This window comes from Typopeltis vanoorti, chromosome 2 (assembly GCF_054136105.1).
Source record: "Typopeltis vanoorti isolate ZY-2024b chromosome 2, IOZ_Tvanoo_1.0, whole genome shotgun sequence".
Lineage (NCBI taxonomy): Eukaryota > Metazoa > Arthropoda > Arachnida > Uropygi > Thelyphonidae > Typopeltis > Typopeltis vanoorti.
In genome coordinates, this window is record NC_143550.1 from 47378820 (window position 1) to 47396914 (window position 18095).

Below are 18095 nucleotides of genomic sequence, written 5' to 3' on the forward strand. Positions count from 1 at the left end.
GAAAGGATGGATAGCTGGAACCCACCTGAATCATGGAAGAGAATAACTTGTATCATGATGATTCGTGCCCGCCATCAAAATAAGGATATTACGACTGCTGCCCAATGCTCCCTGAATACAGTAAAAACAATCAGGCATGAACTAGAGACTTGCAATGGTGACTACGAGGATGTAGCAAGAAGAAAGATCCCTAGCAGACGATCTGATTGCGTTCGTACAGCAGAATTCCTCGCAAATCTGCAGGAACAGGTGTTGAAGAACCCTGGCATTGGAATTCGGGCTTTGTTTGTGGAGTTGCTAACTGTAGTCAAGCCCTGGATAACAAGGGTAGCCAATGGTAGGCCGTATGTATGGCAGCAGGATTCGGCCCCTTGCCACACCTCTGGGAAAAGTCAAAAATGGTTGTCTGAAAATTTCTACGACTTCACCAGTCCAAATGTTTGGCCTCCAAACTCCCCAGACCTTAACCCCATGGATTATTTTGTATGGGGCGCAGTTGAAAAAGACACCAATCGCACTTCCAGTAATACAAAAGCCCAGTTAATGGATAAAATTAAAACAGTTTTTGCGGCCCTTCCCAGGGAGACTGTAGCATCAGCTTGTTCGAGGTTCCGAAGCAGAATTGAAGCTGTGATCGATGCTAATGGTGGTTATTTTGAGTAAATCTTGTTGATAGTATTGTAATTAACTCTGCCTGTAATGTTTTTTTGTCAATTCATTAAATTTAATAGATACAAAGAAGATTTTCTTTTTCCTTACGAAACTGTCAAATTTATCCCGAACACCCTGTATATATATATATATATATATGTGTGTGTGTGTGTGTGTGTGTATACTTCACATGATGACCTGAATATGAAGGTCAAAACATTGGGAAATTAAAATAATTATTTATAACATGGTTGTAGAGTCCATAATTTGTGTAAAATGAATGCCAAATGAATGAATGCTGATCACTGTGTAACACTAAAGGAAAGGATGCAATCCACTTTATTTCCTTCTAGGATGAAAATCAGTGTATGTGGCTATTATGTAACATTTTGTATTTAATGTGTATGTGCAGCATGCTGATGAATATAAAATTCATAAAATAAACTATAAGATATACTAAAAACTCAGCCTTAAACTTATATATCAAAACTTTGAATAATAATAAAATAAATAAAACATACTCATAGTTTTATTTATTATTAATTTGATCAGGCTCATTACAAAATGAGCCTGATCAAATTCTCTTTTTCATGTTTACAAATGAAATTCTAAAATCTATATGTTCACACACTCCTTAATCATACAAGGTGTTCTAGTTCTAGTCCATACTGCATTTTAATGGTATCAGTACTTCATTCCTCGCCATTTCGATTTCAGAATAGTGATAAGATGAATCTAGTCATAATTCATATGTGAATGAACTAATGCCATTAAAAAGATTAATGATTTTTTGTCCCCACTTTTCCCCAAAACTTTAACGCTCAATGTCATGCCATCTCAACTTCTGCAGATTTTTAGAATTTATCATCTCATCCACCTTCTAAACTTTCACTTTCTATACATCAATATTGTCATATTCTTTGGTTTCTTCACCTTTGCAATACTGCTGATTAATGATATGCCTTATTAATACTAATAGCAATTAATAACAGAGATGTATCAAGTGTTTCTTGGGTTAGATGTTATAGAATACAGAATGATGATCAGCATGGGTTTGTGAAGGGCAAGCCTTGTTTTAGCAATCTACTTATGTTTTATGATAAGGTGACTAATTGAGTTCAATATCTCTCTATCTCTGGGGGAATTCGTCCGTCACTCAATCTTTCTGTATAAGAATAATAATTAAATATTTCTCTATATCACTGAAACAAAAATTAATGATTAGTGGCCCCAGTAAAGAACCCTGAGGTACTTCACTTATTACCTTCCATTCTCCTAGATTAGCAATAAAACTTTGTGGGATGGTGCATCATTCTGCTTAGCCCATTCTATACACATATCAAAACTGTCACCATATACTACTATCTGGTGTCAGTTTGTCAGCCACCCCTCTATTCATGCTACTAGCTTTATATCCATTCTCATTTGCTCTACTCTTGATAGTTTTCCATGTGGTATTCTGTCAAATGCCATTGCAAAATCCACCAGTATCATGGTGTAAACATGTCCTTTATGCAATTCTGCTGTCACTTGATTATAAAATGTGAATAAATTACTAAAACAAGACCTACTTCTACATTTTTTAAAATAAACTTATAACCCCAATTTTTCATTTACAAATTCAGAGCATTCAAATCATCTTGAAAAGCCACATGTTAACCAAATTTAGATGATCCTTCTATTGCTGAATATAATACAAGAATATTTACTGCAGTATCTTTTTGGACAATAGTAGAAACATGTGATTACTGGCACATAGTGGAACCGTGGAAGTATGATGGTACACTTGTCTAATTCAGCAATAAATAAAAATTTTATTATATATCTGTGTATATGTACATTTTGAAAATTATGGATACAACTACCATGTTAGAGTAAAAACTTTAGTTTAATATAAACCAAAAGATACACTCAATGTTTTCACCTTCATATTAAGGTCATCTTCTGGAGTATACGTGTATATATATATATATATATATATATATATATATATATACGAAGAAACTGCACTACAATCTACATGGCATGCTAAAGTTACCAATCAACCATTAAAATTACAGTGGTATCTCGCTAATCTGAACTAATAAAAACTGTGCTCGTTCGGATTAGCGAATTTTCCCCCAAGAGACAACAATAACTAGTTTAAGACAAAAATAATCAGATTCTAATGGTACATCAATTTAATTCTGTGAATGATAGAAAAATGCTACTGTACTATAATGTAAAACTTAAAAAAGTAATACAGCACATAAGTTTATTTTAGTAATAAATTTAGTTAGTATGTACCTGTATTGTTGAGGATTCTGATTTAATAAAATTGCATAGGTCAGTTCATAACTTAATTTGCATATGAAATATCATTTTCTTGTACACAACACAAAAAAAGTTTCACAAAATAACACACACACAAAAAAAGTTTTTTTATTTCTTTGTAAAAAAGTCACTGATTTTCTTTTGCTTCTTGGAAGCTAAACTTTTTTTGAATGCTTTTACTTGGAGCTGCATTAGCAATAAAACTTTGTGGAATGGTGCATCATTCTGCTTAGCCCATTCTATACACATATTAAAACTGTCAACTAGCTCTTCATGTTTCACTTTTTTTTCTTCAAGTTCTTTATCGTCATCCTCATCTTCTAATTCATTCTGTAGCGTCATATTTATAATTTCAACATCTGATTTGATTTTGAATTCACTTTCGGTTCTACCTGTAATCCATTCCGTAATATCTGTTTGTGAAATTTCAACATTTGGATTTATATTTTTAACCAAATTATGCACGTTTTGAATTTCCTCTTTTTGTGTATCACCGTAGTGATACTGTATTGTAATAATAATAAAATAAATAATAATAGTTAAAATAATAATTATTAAATAAAAATAATAGTACACAAAATAATAATATGTAATAAATAAAACTTTTTTTTCTTTCAAACCACAGTTCAGATTACTGGAGGTTCGGACTAGAGGTTTGGATTAGCGAGCTACCACTGTATTTGTGTGACCTCTGGTGTTAGAAAAAAAAAACCTCACTACATCAAAGCTAGAGTCCTGTTATTATTATTATCTATTAAGTTACAAAGTTAAATTAAGCTGGAGAGTAACATGTTCAGACAAAATTTCAGCTCACTTAGTTTCCAGCAAACCCTGACTTTAGGACTCTAAGCAATTTTTTATCTTTTATTCATGTTACTCTCCAGCTTAATTTAACTTTGTAATTTAATAGATAATAATAATAAAAGGATTCTAGTTTTGATGTAGTGAGGTTTTTTTCTAACACCAGAGGTCAGGCAAATAGTTTTAACAGTTGATCAGTAACTTTAGCATGCCATGTAGATTGTAGTGCGAGCTTGTTTCTTTGTATGTGTACTCCAGAAGATGACCTTAATGTGAAGGTCGAAACGTCAAGTGTATATTTTGGTTTATATTAAACTAAAGTTTTTACTCCAATACGGTAGTTGTATCCATAATTTTTATAATGTATTCTGATCTTTGTAAGCATGAAAGAAAGGATTGTGTGTGTGTGTTTGATAAACCTAGAACTGATCCTTGGAGTATCTGAGTAGGTAATTCATTTTTATCAGCAATCACAAACATGCTACACTGTGATGAAAACCTATCTAATGAAGAACACTCATATTATACAAGCATTCACCTATTTTAACCTATAAAATAAGCCATCATATAGGACACTAATGGTAAGATGAATAATGAAAAATATGATAGTAGAAATCCGCTACAGTGAACATCATTATGAAATGATGTGCTATAATGAAGCATGGAAAAGTCCCAGCCTACTAAGTCCCATAGAGCCAATGCTATTTTAAACTCGCTCTTACAGACAGAAAAAAAGTTCAAAACCTTTGACAATTTGAATTTCATACCAAATGAAGTGACAATCAGTACACAAAGGAAAATCATGGGAAATAAGAGTAAAGAAATTGTGTGAAATAAAAGAAATGGCATGAAACAGCATAAAAAGACGGAGAAATTGTATATTGACCAAGAACATAAACAGCTGGCACGAACCACATACATGAGGCACAAAAAACTTATTTACAATTGTGAAAAAGCACAAATGCACAATAATCAAAGATATAAGAAAGAACTAGAAGAATGTTTAAATTTCGAAATTTTACAGTAGCTTAAATTAATGTCACTTACCTGAAATTTTCATAATGAACTAAATATGTACAGACTGTATTTAAAATATAAAAAAAAAAATTAGGGAAAAAAACGAATTGTAAATCAGATATTTAGAATTTTTTGCCTTTTAGATAAAGAATCTTTCAAATGCAAAATGATGTGGTAGTGTTTAAACACTACCAATTTATGCCAACTATCCATCATTATAATGATGAATAATTCTCTTGGTAGAGTTAATGATCAGAAAGGAGAAAAAGCTGTATTTGTATATGAAGTAAGGATGTGGGACCATTCAAAAGAAGAAAAGGTACAGCTTTTCTAGTAACTAGACAAATGGAACAGTGTGACAAAACATTTCCTATTAATATGGGTTACATATTGATATGAAAAAAATATGACAGCATGCTTTTAAATTGCAGAGAATATGCATAAGTTAATTAACAGCATGAAAATTAACAAGTTAAACTGAATGGACAAGTCATGAAGAGGATTGAAAACTTCAAACATTTGGGAAGTGTACTTTCTAGTAATGGAAGTTTAGATCAGGAGATGTAGAGAATTTTATTGGGGCCAACTTATTTAATAGTTTAAGCAGTCTACAATTAGACAGTAAAGTTCCATTCAAGTATGAGTTAAGAAAAGTTTCTTTTGCTTGTTTTGTCTTATGTAGCAGAGACATGGATAAAAAAAATAATAATAATAAAGGGACAATAGCAGAATATAAGCAATAGGAATTAATGAATGGAAATGGAATATTTGCTCATTAAAGATAATTCATATGCAAACTTTGTTTACTTATATAATATTATGATGATGAACTATTTTACTACTTCTGTATGAAAAATGCATGATTTCTGCATTGGTATAACCATAGTATTTTCCTGGGTCTAACTTCCACTGTGACAATTTTGATAATGCTCATTTGAAAGCTACCTTAGCCTATTATTTCTTTTGAGATTAGAAGAATCCTCCTGATCTCTCGGAGGAACAGTAGGACCATACTCACTAGCTTGATTTTTGTCTTCCCACTGAGCAGAATTTAGAATTCATGTTAAAAACCATAACTTAGTGAGAGGAATTTATACTGGATTAATACAGAAGAGATTATTCATAGAATGGAAGAAGGGCAAGAGGCCTTCCCTAGAAGGTGTGTAAATAAGGGTATATGAGAAGAAGGATATAAGTAAGGGAGCATTGAAGGGTAGGATGGAGGGTGATAGCTGAAATGTACTACCTGTGAGTACAGCAAGTGTAGTTACTATTTCTTGAAGCCTTCTTCCTGAAGATTTGAATAGAATATCATCCTCTTGAAAAGAGAGATATGTTTGTCTCTCTCATTCCATTCTTTATAACTGTCTGTAATTCTGTATCATCAACACTCACAATTATATATCCCCCCCCCCAAAAAATATTGAACTATTCACATTATCAGTAACATAGAACTTAAACCTAGTGACAAGAACAAATGAAAACCATGTAGCACTCTTCTGGATCTAGAAGATAAAGACATCTGGATTCATATAAACAACAGACTGCTAGCTCTATCAGTTTATCTATTATCCCTCACCATCAACCTTAACTCATACAATAATTTGTTATGTGATATTTATCAAATGCCTTCATATAATTCAAGAATATCATAATATATCATTCTTTCTTGTCTAAAACAGTTATTATATTGTCACTTAATTAGTAATAACCATACCTAATGAAACATGGCCTCCTCTTAAAAAAACTTATGCTGTCTAGCATTGAGATTCGTTAACTCATCTAACTGCATTTCTAGTTTTAATCAACCTTCTTCAACACCTAACCAATCTTTACCCTTTATATTCAGAAATACAAACTAGGCTGTAATTTTATGCTTTAGGAATATCTGAGGTAATGGTATAATCTATCCTCTTTCCATTCTTGTTGGATCTTATTAGTATTAAAACTTTTGTTAAACTGGGTTACAGCTGCTGTCAACTTCATTACATATTCTCCTAAGATGTATGCTAATATATTATCTAATTCCACTGCTATATTAACTTCTTAGCATTTTTAGTCTCTTTATTTCATCTACTATTGCTCTCTCTCTCTCTCTCTCTCTCTAAATCTTTCTTCCACTGCTCACTTTAATTTAAAATTAATTAGTAATCATTTGTCAACATGAAGAAAGTTATATAATTATAAAAAGTAGTCTACCAAATGTCATAAAAATAGTTTTTTTTTAATTATTATTTTTACGGCTAATTACATACTTTGAATATCATCACAATCAAATACTGTGGTGCATTTTTGATACAAAATTATAAAACATACACACACAAACTAAATATAACCTCCTCAATACATACTTTTTTTATGAAGTTTTGATGGGCTTTTACTCTTTCTAACAACTGCTTTTTCTTTTTCATACTTGATGTCAAAACTATGCCTCTGTTCTGCATTTTGTGAATTTTGCTCTGCTGCTAAACGTGTTCGACGTTTACCAAGAATAAGTAGGGGGTTAGGTTCAACAGCTACAAAAAAAAGAAAGAAAATCACAAATTAAGAATTAATTTGCTTTGTTTACTCTATATCTTTCAAAAAGAAACTCAGATATTGTGAGTTGGTGTGTATGTGTAGTGAAGACATACTAAACTGCTTTTATCTGTCACATGGCTGAATTCAATGGATGTGTTGTCAGTCACATATCCCTTATGCAGGTCATGTGGTTTTCTGGAATTCTCAGTTATTGGAGAGAAGCCCATCTCTGAGACCTGTATGAGTACTGTATACACATTGTAGTAGTATCCACTTTCAGACAATGATGCAGTTTCAGTCAGCAATTTTGTGACATTCATGTTACAGGTTTACTCCCTTGTGTGCATAAAGATGTTTCACATCTTTATGTTACTCAATTACAAAGGCAAGACCAGCCCTTCACAGAGTCATACTGTCTCCTATAGAGCATATATATTCCTGTTCACCTATTCCCATCATTGAATTTTTCTTCTTACTAACTTCTTTAATATCTTAACCATCACTCATGAGATACTGAGTGGTATATAATTTGCTAACTATCTTGGTGCCTCATGTAGGAAATGAAACTATTTTGTCTTCTTTCTACTCCCAAGGAACCTTCCCAGAAGTCAGGTTTAACAAATAGCTTAGCCAGAGGGGGGGCTGCCAATTTTCTTACACATTCTTGTAATAAACAGGATGTATTCTATCTAATCCCATAGCCATATTTGCATTAAGGATCGTGCACTACTGTAAACACCTCCATTTCATATACTTTTATTCTTATGTCAGTCAAAATCATATCTAGCCCTGAAACATCTGCACCTGGATGGTACACCCTTGCAAAATGATCACCCAGTAAATCAACTATTCCTTCTGTTACCTCCCTGCCATCAGCACTTCTTAAATCATCCTTTAATAGTCACTCTTCCTTTTCTTTGTCACATAGCTAAAGAACTCTCTAGGATTTCTTTTTGATCTCATTAGCTATCTTCCTCTGATAATTAGCTTTGGCCTTCTTATCATACAGATCACCCTTCTTGCCTGTGCTTGCTGAGCAATATGTCCTCTAAATTTTAGGTCCTTATTCAGTGGCAGCCAGTGAAAATTTTAAGTGAGGGTGTTACATATACAAAATAAGAAAAATAATTCATTTTTTCCTAATCAGTAACTAATTTATTAATAAGTAAATTGCATATTAAAAAAATTATTTGAAAATAACATCCATAAATAAAATAAGATTTATCAAACATATTTCACCCTCGCCATGAACACACACCAAAGATTCGTATCTCACAGAAATAACGTGCGCAAGCATACAATTTATCTGTAGCTACACTGCTCAGTGAGCAGTGTCAGATTCACTTGTTACATGCAGTGACAAGTGCAAATAAATATCGGCAAGTCTAGCCGAAACTGACTGAACGTGATAATTCCGACACTGTGTTAGATTGCAGTGCACTTGTTTCGTAATCTAAAGCGTTAATCAAACAGTTCCAATTATTAACTATTCAATCAATGTCGAAACATAAGCTGTAATAACCTTTAACATGTTGTATTGCATTTATATAATATTGTAAACATTGTTATTATTTATAAACACAAACAAAATTTAATTGTTTCGTTTTTTTTCTTGGGGGTGCTTATATACAAACCGCACTTTCCTCATCCATCATTACCCCCAGATCTCTTATTTCCTCCACCACCAATACATCTCCACCAACTGCATATGCTGCATCTCAAATAAGAGATCTGGGGGTATCTTACACTTTACAATCCCACTCCCATGCCCATTCACTCAGTCTATTCAAGTTTTCTTGTAAAGCCACAACATCTGCTACACTCCTCATAATTCTTCTCAACTTTACCTCATCTGCAAACAGCTATGCAAGATATGAAACTTTCCCCTATATATCACTAATCTTCTTAAGTATTCTGCAAATGAGCGGGTTCTTCTCTTAGTAGCAAAAACTTTCCTTCCACTCTTTCTGTTCTGAGCCTTCTCGAGGTTGCGTACCTGTCTCCATTCAGCATGTCATCTAGCATTGTTTTCCTTACTCTTCATCTGGGTCTTTTTCCATCTATTTTTCCTTTGATGGCATCCCTGATTATTCCATTTCCTCTCAGAATATGTCCCATCCAGTTTCCCTTTCTTCTTTTTATCCTCTTTAACAGATTTCTTTCTTCTTCTACTCTTTTTTAGGAGCTCTTCATTAGTTATTTTATCTGTCCATTTGATTTTTTCCATCCTTCTCCAAATCCACATCTCAAAGCTTTCCAAAATCTTAATTTCTTCTTTCTTCAATATCCAAGTTTCAGCTGCATAGAGGGCAACACTCCACACATAACATTTTATTAGTCTTCTTTAGGTTTCTGTCCATTTTACTTCTGAATAAATTCCATTTTCTATTAAAGGCATTTCTTCCCATCGCTATTCTTGCTTTTATGTCACTTTTACATCTTCCATCACTGATCACATTTCCTAGATATTTAAATGTCTTTACTCGATTCAATTTTTCCCCATTTATTCTGATATCCATATTTGCCTCTTTCCTTGCTATGTTCATTACCTTTGTTTTTCTTATGTTAATTTTCATTCCATAATTGATACAGGACTCCAGTAATCTGTTCAACAGATGTTGTAGTCCTGTTTCAGTATTTGATAATAATGCCTTGTCATCTGCATATCGTATTGCAAATATTTGTCTACCTCCAATCTTTATTCCTTCTTCTGAATTCTCCAGTGCTTCTTTTAACATTGCTTCGGAATACAAGTTAAACAAAATTGGTGACAGAGGAGAATGAGGAGTGAGACAGCCTTGTCTCACTCCTCATTCAATGATACCAGGTTCTGTTGTACCATATATATATCTCTCACCATGGCAGTTTGTCCCATGTATAGTGAAATAATTAGCCTTCTGTCTTTCCAATCTATGCCAATCTTTTCCCTTACTTCCACCATCTTATCCCATTTTACAAAGTCAAAAGCTTTTTCAAAATCTATATAACAGATATTAACTTCTTTATTCACTTCCAGACTTCTTTCACTTATTATTCTTAACAGTCCAATCGCATCTCTTGTTCCTCTACCCTTCCTGAAACTAAACTGATCTTCTCCAAGAAATTCTTCCACCTTAGATGCAATTCTCCATGTTAGAATTCTCATAAGTATTTTTAATGTATGGGAAATGAAGCTTATTGTTCTAAAATCCTTGCAATTCACTACATTACTTTTCTTTGGTATAGGTATAAATATTAAGGTCATAAAATCTTTTGGTAATTCTCTCATTTAACGTGTATATCATTATACAAGTTAAATAGCAATGGCCCTAAAACACACTGTTGAGGCACACTGCTAAAACAGTGAAAAGGTTCTGTGAGAAAACAATGAAATTCAGTTTGCTTATTTTCTGGACTTAACTTTTCCAGTAAAAATAACAACAATGATTATGATGATAGTAATAATAATGTAAATGTGATATACATAACACTAAACAATGCTATTAATAAATATCTTTGCTTGAAACATTATATAGAGACACCAAGACTTAGCCAATTTATTAAGACCCCTCCACATACACATGCATGTGCACACATACACACTAAGCATGTCAGAACAAACTCAAATGCAGCATCAAGTCCTCAAGGTTCTAGAACATAGGTATCCATCCTACTCCAAGGACATAATGAATTGCTGCAGTTCTATCAGATTTTCTGGCAGTGCAGCCCCATGAGCATCTCATTTCATCCAAAAGATGTTGATTGAGATCAAGATCTGGTGAACAGGAGAGAGGCAATCTATTAAGATAAAGCCACTAGTTCTGCTGCTGGGTTAAGTTTGCTTCATCAGCAGTGATGTTCAGGTGGAGATACTATTCAGTCCTTGTCAAGAGATTTAGGAGATGCCAAGAAAACATACTTCAGAGCCTATCACTCCACCAACTTGTGTTGTTATGCCTTAGCATGAGATTGATAGTATTAAGGTATAAGGTTCATGCCTTAATACGGTTATCTCTATACCCTTGTCCTTTAATCCACATGAAATAACCAGGATTCTTCACTTCATTTCTCCATGAATGTCCAATACCCCCCCCCACTCTCTTTCTCTCAATCCCCGGGTATACTGTGCTGATTTCTGATTCTTTTGATACTTTGCTGGCTATTTCCAAGCAACATGTCTTACTTTACACTGTTTTTAGTACACCGAACACACTGAAGTGTATGTGACCATTATTGCACACAACAATTTCCAAAATACTTTTACTGGCCAACTGACTCTCCCCTCCCTCCTTCCATTAAAAGTCACTCTGGTCATGACCTCTGTCCATTATCTCAGTCTCAAACCAGCTAGAAGAACCCTTCCTTTAATGTTACATGGTGATCGGCATTCATTTTTATGGACTCTACAACTGTGTTAGAAATAATAATTTTAATTTCTCGATGTTTCGACCTTCATATTAAGGTCATCATCTAGAGTATACACATATATACAGAGTAGTATGAACATAAATTTAAGGAGATCTGTGAAATTCTTATCAACCACACTAATCTTTAATCTTAACAATGATGGTGGTCTGAAAATCCAAGAATATGGAAGGCACATATTCTACCCACATAACCTTTATCCCAAAAGAGTTAATTATAAATATGACTATAGGTAATCCGGGATCTTAAATCTAATATAACAATTCTCATGCTAAATTAGGACATCATTTTTGCTGTAATAAAACTATCTATAGGAAAAATTTTCCCCCTGATGCTGTCTTAAATAGAATATAGCTTTGATGTAGTTATTTTATTTCATTTATTTAAATCTAATTTTTCACTAGATGTCAGGCCATAGAATAACCGTTGATCAAATCATTGTCTCTTTAGCATACCGTGTGAAATGTAATATAGCTTGTCTCTGTATGTGTGTGTGTATATATATATATATATATGAGTATACTTCAGATGATGACCTGAATATGAAGGTCAAAACATCGAGAAATTAAAATTATTATTTCTAACATGGTTGTAGAGTCTGTAACAGTCAGAAGAACAAACATAATACACTGGCACCTTATGGCCAAAGCAACTAAGGCGGTAACTTACCTCCGTCTCAGAGGTAAGCTACTAGGTGCCTGTTGCATGTCATTAATTGCGTATCACTTAAGGATTCCATTTAGCACTGACATCTCTAATATGATTACCAAAAAGTACAAAATTAGTGAAATAAACATGTTATTACTTACAGACAATGGGGAAATCTTGGGGCAACATTCGGATATCTTCAAGAGGAATACGACCAGAATCTCCATCATCAAATTCCACTAATATCAAAAAACAGTGGGGCAGTGGACTAGTAGCTAGTATCAAAAAGAAGAATAGGATAGTAATATTAGTTTAACATAAAACTATGTACAATTTAAATAAATATATGATATTCAAAATCATTCTGCATTTTTTTAGTTCTTTATGGAACCTATTTTGATTACAACACATTCTTAGGTAATCATAACATGCATTTTTGGGAAGAATACATGCTTGTAAATATATCTTGAGAAATTGATGATGGAAATGGGATAGTTTATAAGGAGCAACATGGTTTTGTGAAGGTCATGTCTCAGTAACTTGCTCACTTTTTATTATAAAGTGACAGCTGAGTTGGATAAAGATAATGGCTGCTAAAGCATTTGACAGGATTCCACACAGAAATCTGGTTATAAATTGCTTTAAATGTGAATGGATATTAAGTTGGTGATGTGGATAAGAGGGTGGCGTGATGGAGACATATCAGACAGTAGTTTATTCAGGAGTACAAAGACAAAGAACAGTGACTAGGATGCCCTTTTGTACTTGGGTCACTACTATTCGATTTGTATATTAATGATACAACAAATGATCGGAGAGAAATATTCTGTTTGCTGATGATTCAAAATTGGGTAGAACAATAATAATAATAAAGACAATGCAGAAATCTTGCAGGATGTTTTAAATAGACTAGCAATTTATATAGGCAAAGGAAATGGTTGTCAGTTTAATGTGGCAAGGTGTAAGGCATTTTGGGATGAAAGGTATCAGCTATGCACTATCCTGATGGAAATGTACTCCAGGGAATTTATAAAGCAGGGATTTGGGTGTGTTCAGAGAAGTTCAAAAGTAGCTAAAATAGCTCACAGGAATACTCTGACAAGTAGAGTATTATTTGGAATACTCTGACAAGTAGAGATAAGGACTTTATTATACCTCTGTATAAGGCCTTCATAAGGCTCTATCTTTCTACTTAGTCACCTAAATGAGGTGGAGAGGATCCAGAGGTGAGAGAGAAAATGGAATGGCCTATGGAATACTAGTGAGAATAGGTTGAAGATTTATGGGTTACATTGTTTGATACTATTATTATTCACAAAATGCATATCCGACCTTTTTCTAGCTCTTTATAAACTCAATTATGAAGAATGCACACACGTCCCCCATTGGTAAGCTATTCCACTCATTCATCAATAACCAAGTAAAAAAAAATCTATTCCTCACATCCTCATCAATCACACTCTTACTCAACTTTCAATCTCTCCCCATCTTCTGACATATTTGAAAAATTTCTTCTGTGTCTATTCTTTAAAACCATCCTACTAACTTTTACATTTTTCTCATATCCCCTCCACTGCCTGCTATCAACCAAATTTTTAATCCCAAATCCTTCGATCTATTCTTGTAAGGTGGTAGACCTCCAGATCTACAAAACTTAATACAGATCCCCTGCTATATTTTCATGGAATCACAGGAATATATCAAAGGATCTGTCTTAAAGTGAAAATCTGAACACAACCTTTATTTTTGTTGAACACAGCTTGTTTGTGGTTTTTAAGAAAAAGAAGCAGTTAAGAAAATTCAGTTTTTAAGAATTGAATTCAAAATTCAAATTTTTAAGAAGCAGTTAAGAAAATTCACAAATTTTCTTAACTGCTTCTCAAGTAAGCCTGCAAAAATCTCGAAAACACTCAGTAGAGAAGTTTCTCTGTAATTCTTATGCAATTTTATTTTCATTGTTACAGATAAACACTGAGAAAACTTTAGTCCAATCATCCATAATTCGACCTTCTCTGACTAGGCTCCTAAAAGTTCGGCTACTCTAAAACATTTATAGCTTCATATATGAACGTTTCTGCTGAACATCATCTCCTCTAGCTACCTTTCACATTTTTGATTTTTGATGGCATTTTCTACCTCAATAACTGATATATGATATATACTCCTGACTGCATCATTCTTGAATATTTTCTATTACTGTTCTGTCACTTGTTAAATTTAGCAATCTTTCAAATAGAGTGCGAAGGCTGATAACAAAAACAATATCAAGACTGTACAATGTTAGTTATAAGTATAGACTAAGAGAAAATGGAGACTGCAAAGTTTGGTAGGTAGAAGGAGGAGAAGAGGTGATATCATGGAGACATTTAAACTATTGAGAGGTAGTTGCAGCTGACACTGGGGTGTTCTTTCATATGACAGAACAAGAGGAAGGAGCAAGGAAAACAGACCATCCCTGGAATTTGTGAAAGGAAGTTGTAAGTAGGTGAGGAGTGGTTTCTTTGCATAGAGAGTGGTTGAATTGTGGAATGTATTGCCTGATAGGGAGGTAAAGGCATGAATGGTGAATAAGTTTAAGAAGTGGTATGAGAAACTTTGTGCTGTCTAGGATGGGCTTACCACATTGAATGTTGTGACACCATGGAAGTCCTGAATAATAATAATTACTTCAGATATCTAGAATATCTTCATCTTTAATTTTTATATTACCTTTGTCATCCTTGAATCATTTTATAGTCCTTTTTTCTTCATTTCTAATCTTTTTCAATAGACTTCAGAATACTTTGTCACCTTGCAAATATTTATCTGCCATATTCTTACCAAAGTCTTCCTTAAACTTGTTAACTGAGAGGCACTTGCAACTGCTTTTGGCAACCTGTTCCACTCATTTCATTACTCTCCATGCAAAACAGCTAGTCCTCATATCCTTTTTGCTAACCACACAACTTTACACCATCTCCAGTGGTGACTTCTTGTTCTCTTCTGTACTGTCCTGACTGAACAATTTCTTCAGCATCTACTCTACAAAACTGTTTTGGTAACTTGCATTTTTCTGTATTCCCTTTTTTACAACCTGTGAGCTAAATTTTGTAACCCATAAACATTTGGTCTATTCTATATTGAGCACTTCACAGAAAGAGTCACCATTTTGGTCACTTGCCTCTAAATCATTTCCACCACTTCTGCATCCTCATTAAACTCGGGCAACCCTCCTTGTCAATGAGTTTTTTTATATCCAGGTGATCCTTTGTGCTATTTTGTCCATTTCTGTGATACATCTTCTGAATTTCAACCTCTGCTGATCTCCAAATACCTAGTCTTATCAGTTTCCTGCAGTGCAATCATATCAGTGTAATACACAGCTTGCAATTTCTTTAATTCAAATGTATTGCTTTACACTTGACCATATTAAGGAGACAATCAGTATCCTTTTCCTACACTTTTAGTCTATTTAAATCATCCTGCAGAATTTCTACATCATCTTTATGTGCTACTGTCTTCTTCAGGACAGCATCATCAGCAAACAACTGTACAGAGTCCAGTTGCATAGCAACGATCCCTTGCATTCTCTCTGATTCAATTCCACCATATACTATTCTGTGATGAGTGTCCATCAGACATTCTCTTATCAATGTCATTAGCTTCATATGTATCCCTACTTGCTTCAAACTTTTGTAACAGAGTTCTATGCAGTATTCTGTCAAATGCCTTTTGCAAACTCTAGATCATGGTATAGCCATTTCTTTTATCCAATATGACTGTCACTTGACTGCAGAAAGTGAGTAAATAAATAAACAGACTCTCTCCTTCCAAAGCTATGCTATGTCATTAATATCCAGCTATTCCTGAATTTGGCCTTTCTTCTTTAATGTATTCTAGCTTCTTCTCTTTCATTGACTATGCAAGTATGAGTCTTATATTAAATAACCTGATAAGAGGAATGTCCTTTCTCATAACACAAAACTGGATATCTTATCTGTGTATTAAGGCTTATCAATTCAAAATTGCATTCATACTGGTTACATCACATGGAAGGACATCATATATAAACAGACAGAAGGTATAGCCATGGACTCTCCTCCTCATTCTCTAGCTAATTTCTATATAGAGAATTTTGAAAAACATGCATAAAAACATGCATTCTAAAATCCTCTATCATGTTCTTTCTTTACAATCAGAGCATCGACACTCATCTGACTGACCCTCCTCCTTTATCCAGGCATGGGACTGGCATGAGACCCCTAAGGATTCCATGGTGGCATTTTGCTTTGTTTCCTGACAAATCAGAATTAACTTACAGCAGATTATTCAGTGACTTAAAGGGCTTACATTCATCATTAGATCCCGAAACATTAATGGTTAACTTCGAGAAAGCAACTATCAATGCTTTTTCTAACATATTTACATCAACAACTATAACAGGTTGTTTATTTCATATGGCACAAAATATTTATAGCAAAATTGTTGCCCCTGCTTTGAAGTTACGCTATCAAACAGATGCTGAATTCAACATGAAAATGAAATGCTTCACACCATTAGCATTTTTTCCAATGAACAATGTTACTTGATGGATCTGTTGAATCAACGATCCGCAGAAAAAGTTAATTATTTATGCAGCATCTCTTTTAACTTGCTCAATTTTTAAATGATTTCATTATGTTATATATCACTGACATTCACCTTAACAAACATTTGCCTTTTTAATAAATTTATAATACCCTTTATCATCCATTGATTATTTACAAAAATTAATGCAAAATGTCTTAGGCCAAAATGTCTTGCGCCAAAAATGTTTACGGCAAATTTTCCTAGAACTGTTAGTGATAACTAGTTTAAGTCCTGAAGAGAAATCCAGCAAACTTACCATTACTATTAGCTTTAATCTTTTCTCTCAATTTTCCCTGAAACATTTCTATATGCTTGGGATTCATTTCCTAACATCCAGTCAGTGTTATATCTTCAACAAGAACTAGCTTTTCCATTTTCTTTGTCAGTTGCTGATGACTCAAAAAATTCCTCCACTTTTTTCTTAGGAAAACTGTGGTGCCACAGGCACAAATCATTGTTCAACTTCATTTTTTGAAATTTGCCCAAGTAACTAGAAATTGAAATTGCCTACTAATCAGGAAGTTTGTCTTTGTATTTGATTGTTGAATGATATTGCTATTCCTTCCTTTCCCTGACGATTACTGCCCAAATATAACATTCCATACTATATTTAATAATTTATTTTATTTTGTTATTAAATTATTAGACTAGTTTTTTGTCTAGCATATGTGTATTCTTCATGGGCACAAAAATGTGAACCATGCAGGCACACAGCAAAGAGGCAAATACAGAGGGAATACAAAAGAGGCTGGATCCTATTTCTTAAATGCTTATTCAACTGAGGGTCTCAAAGATAATAGTCTCCCATTACTTCTGGTAGATCAGGTAGCCATATTTATTTAGATTCTGAAAGTGTTGTAATGCTGCAATTATTCTAAAAACAGTCTCTCTCAGATATTTATCTACTTTTCTTTATACAGAAGAGGAATTCCCTCCTCCCAATTAGATCCAGCAATCTGATCAAGGGCATTGAGAATGGCTCTATTTCTATTAGTATTAAACCAATTAAAGACAAACTTTTAACATTTCCTCCTCATGATCATCATCAAATTCCTGTCATGTACCCTCAAGGGGTGTACAGGATATGATAGTACTACATGAAAAATTTACATCATTACTAACTTCCTATCTAC

At 33.5% G+C, this 18095-nt stretch overlaps 1 protein-coding gene across 2 annotated transcripts in view; it reads right to left on the minus strand.

The window, feature by feature from the left end:
• The window catches only part of LOC150108985 (uncharacterized), a 275662-nt gene that overhangs the window by 74816 nt on the left and 182751 nt on the right, over positions 1 to 18095 (minus strand). For both annotated transcript variants that reach the window (XM_090411204.1, XM_090411197.1), the window contains 2 exons: positions 12516 to 12629; positions 7134 to 7298 (listed from right to left, as the gene is read on the minus strand). In XM_090411204.1, the coding sequence (XP_090267330.1) occupies positions 7134 to 7298; positions 12516 to 12629 (279 nt within the window). The remainder of the gene's footprint in view (positions 1 to 7133; positions 7299 to 12515; positions 12630 to 18095) is intronic.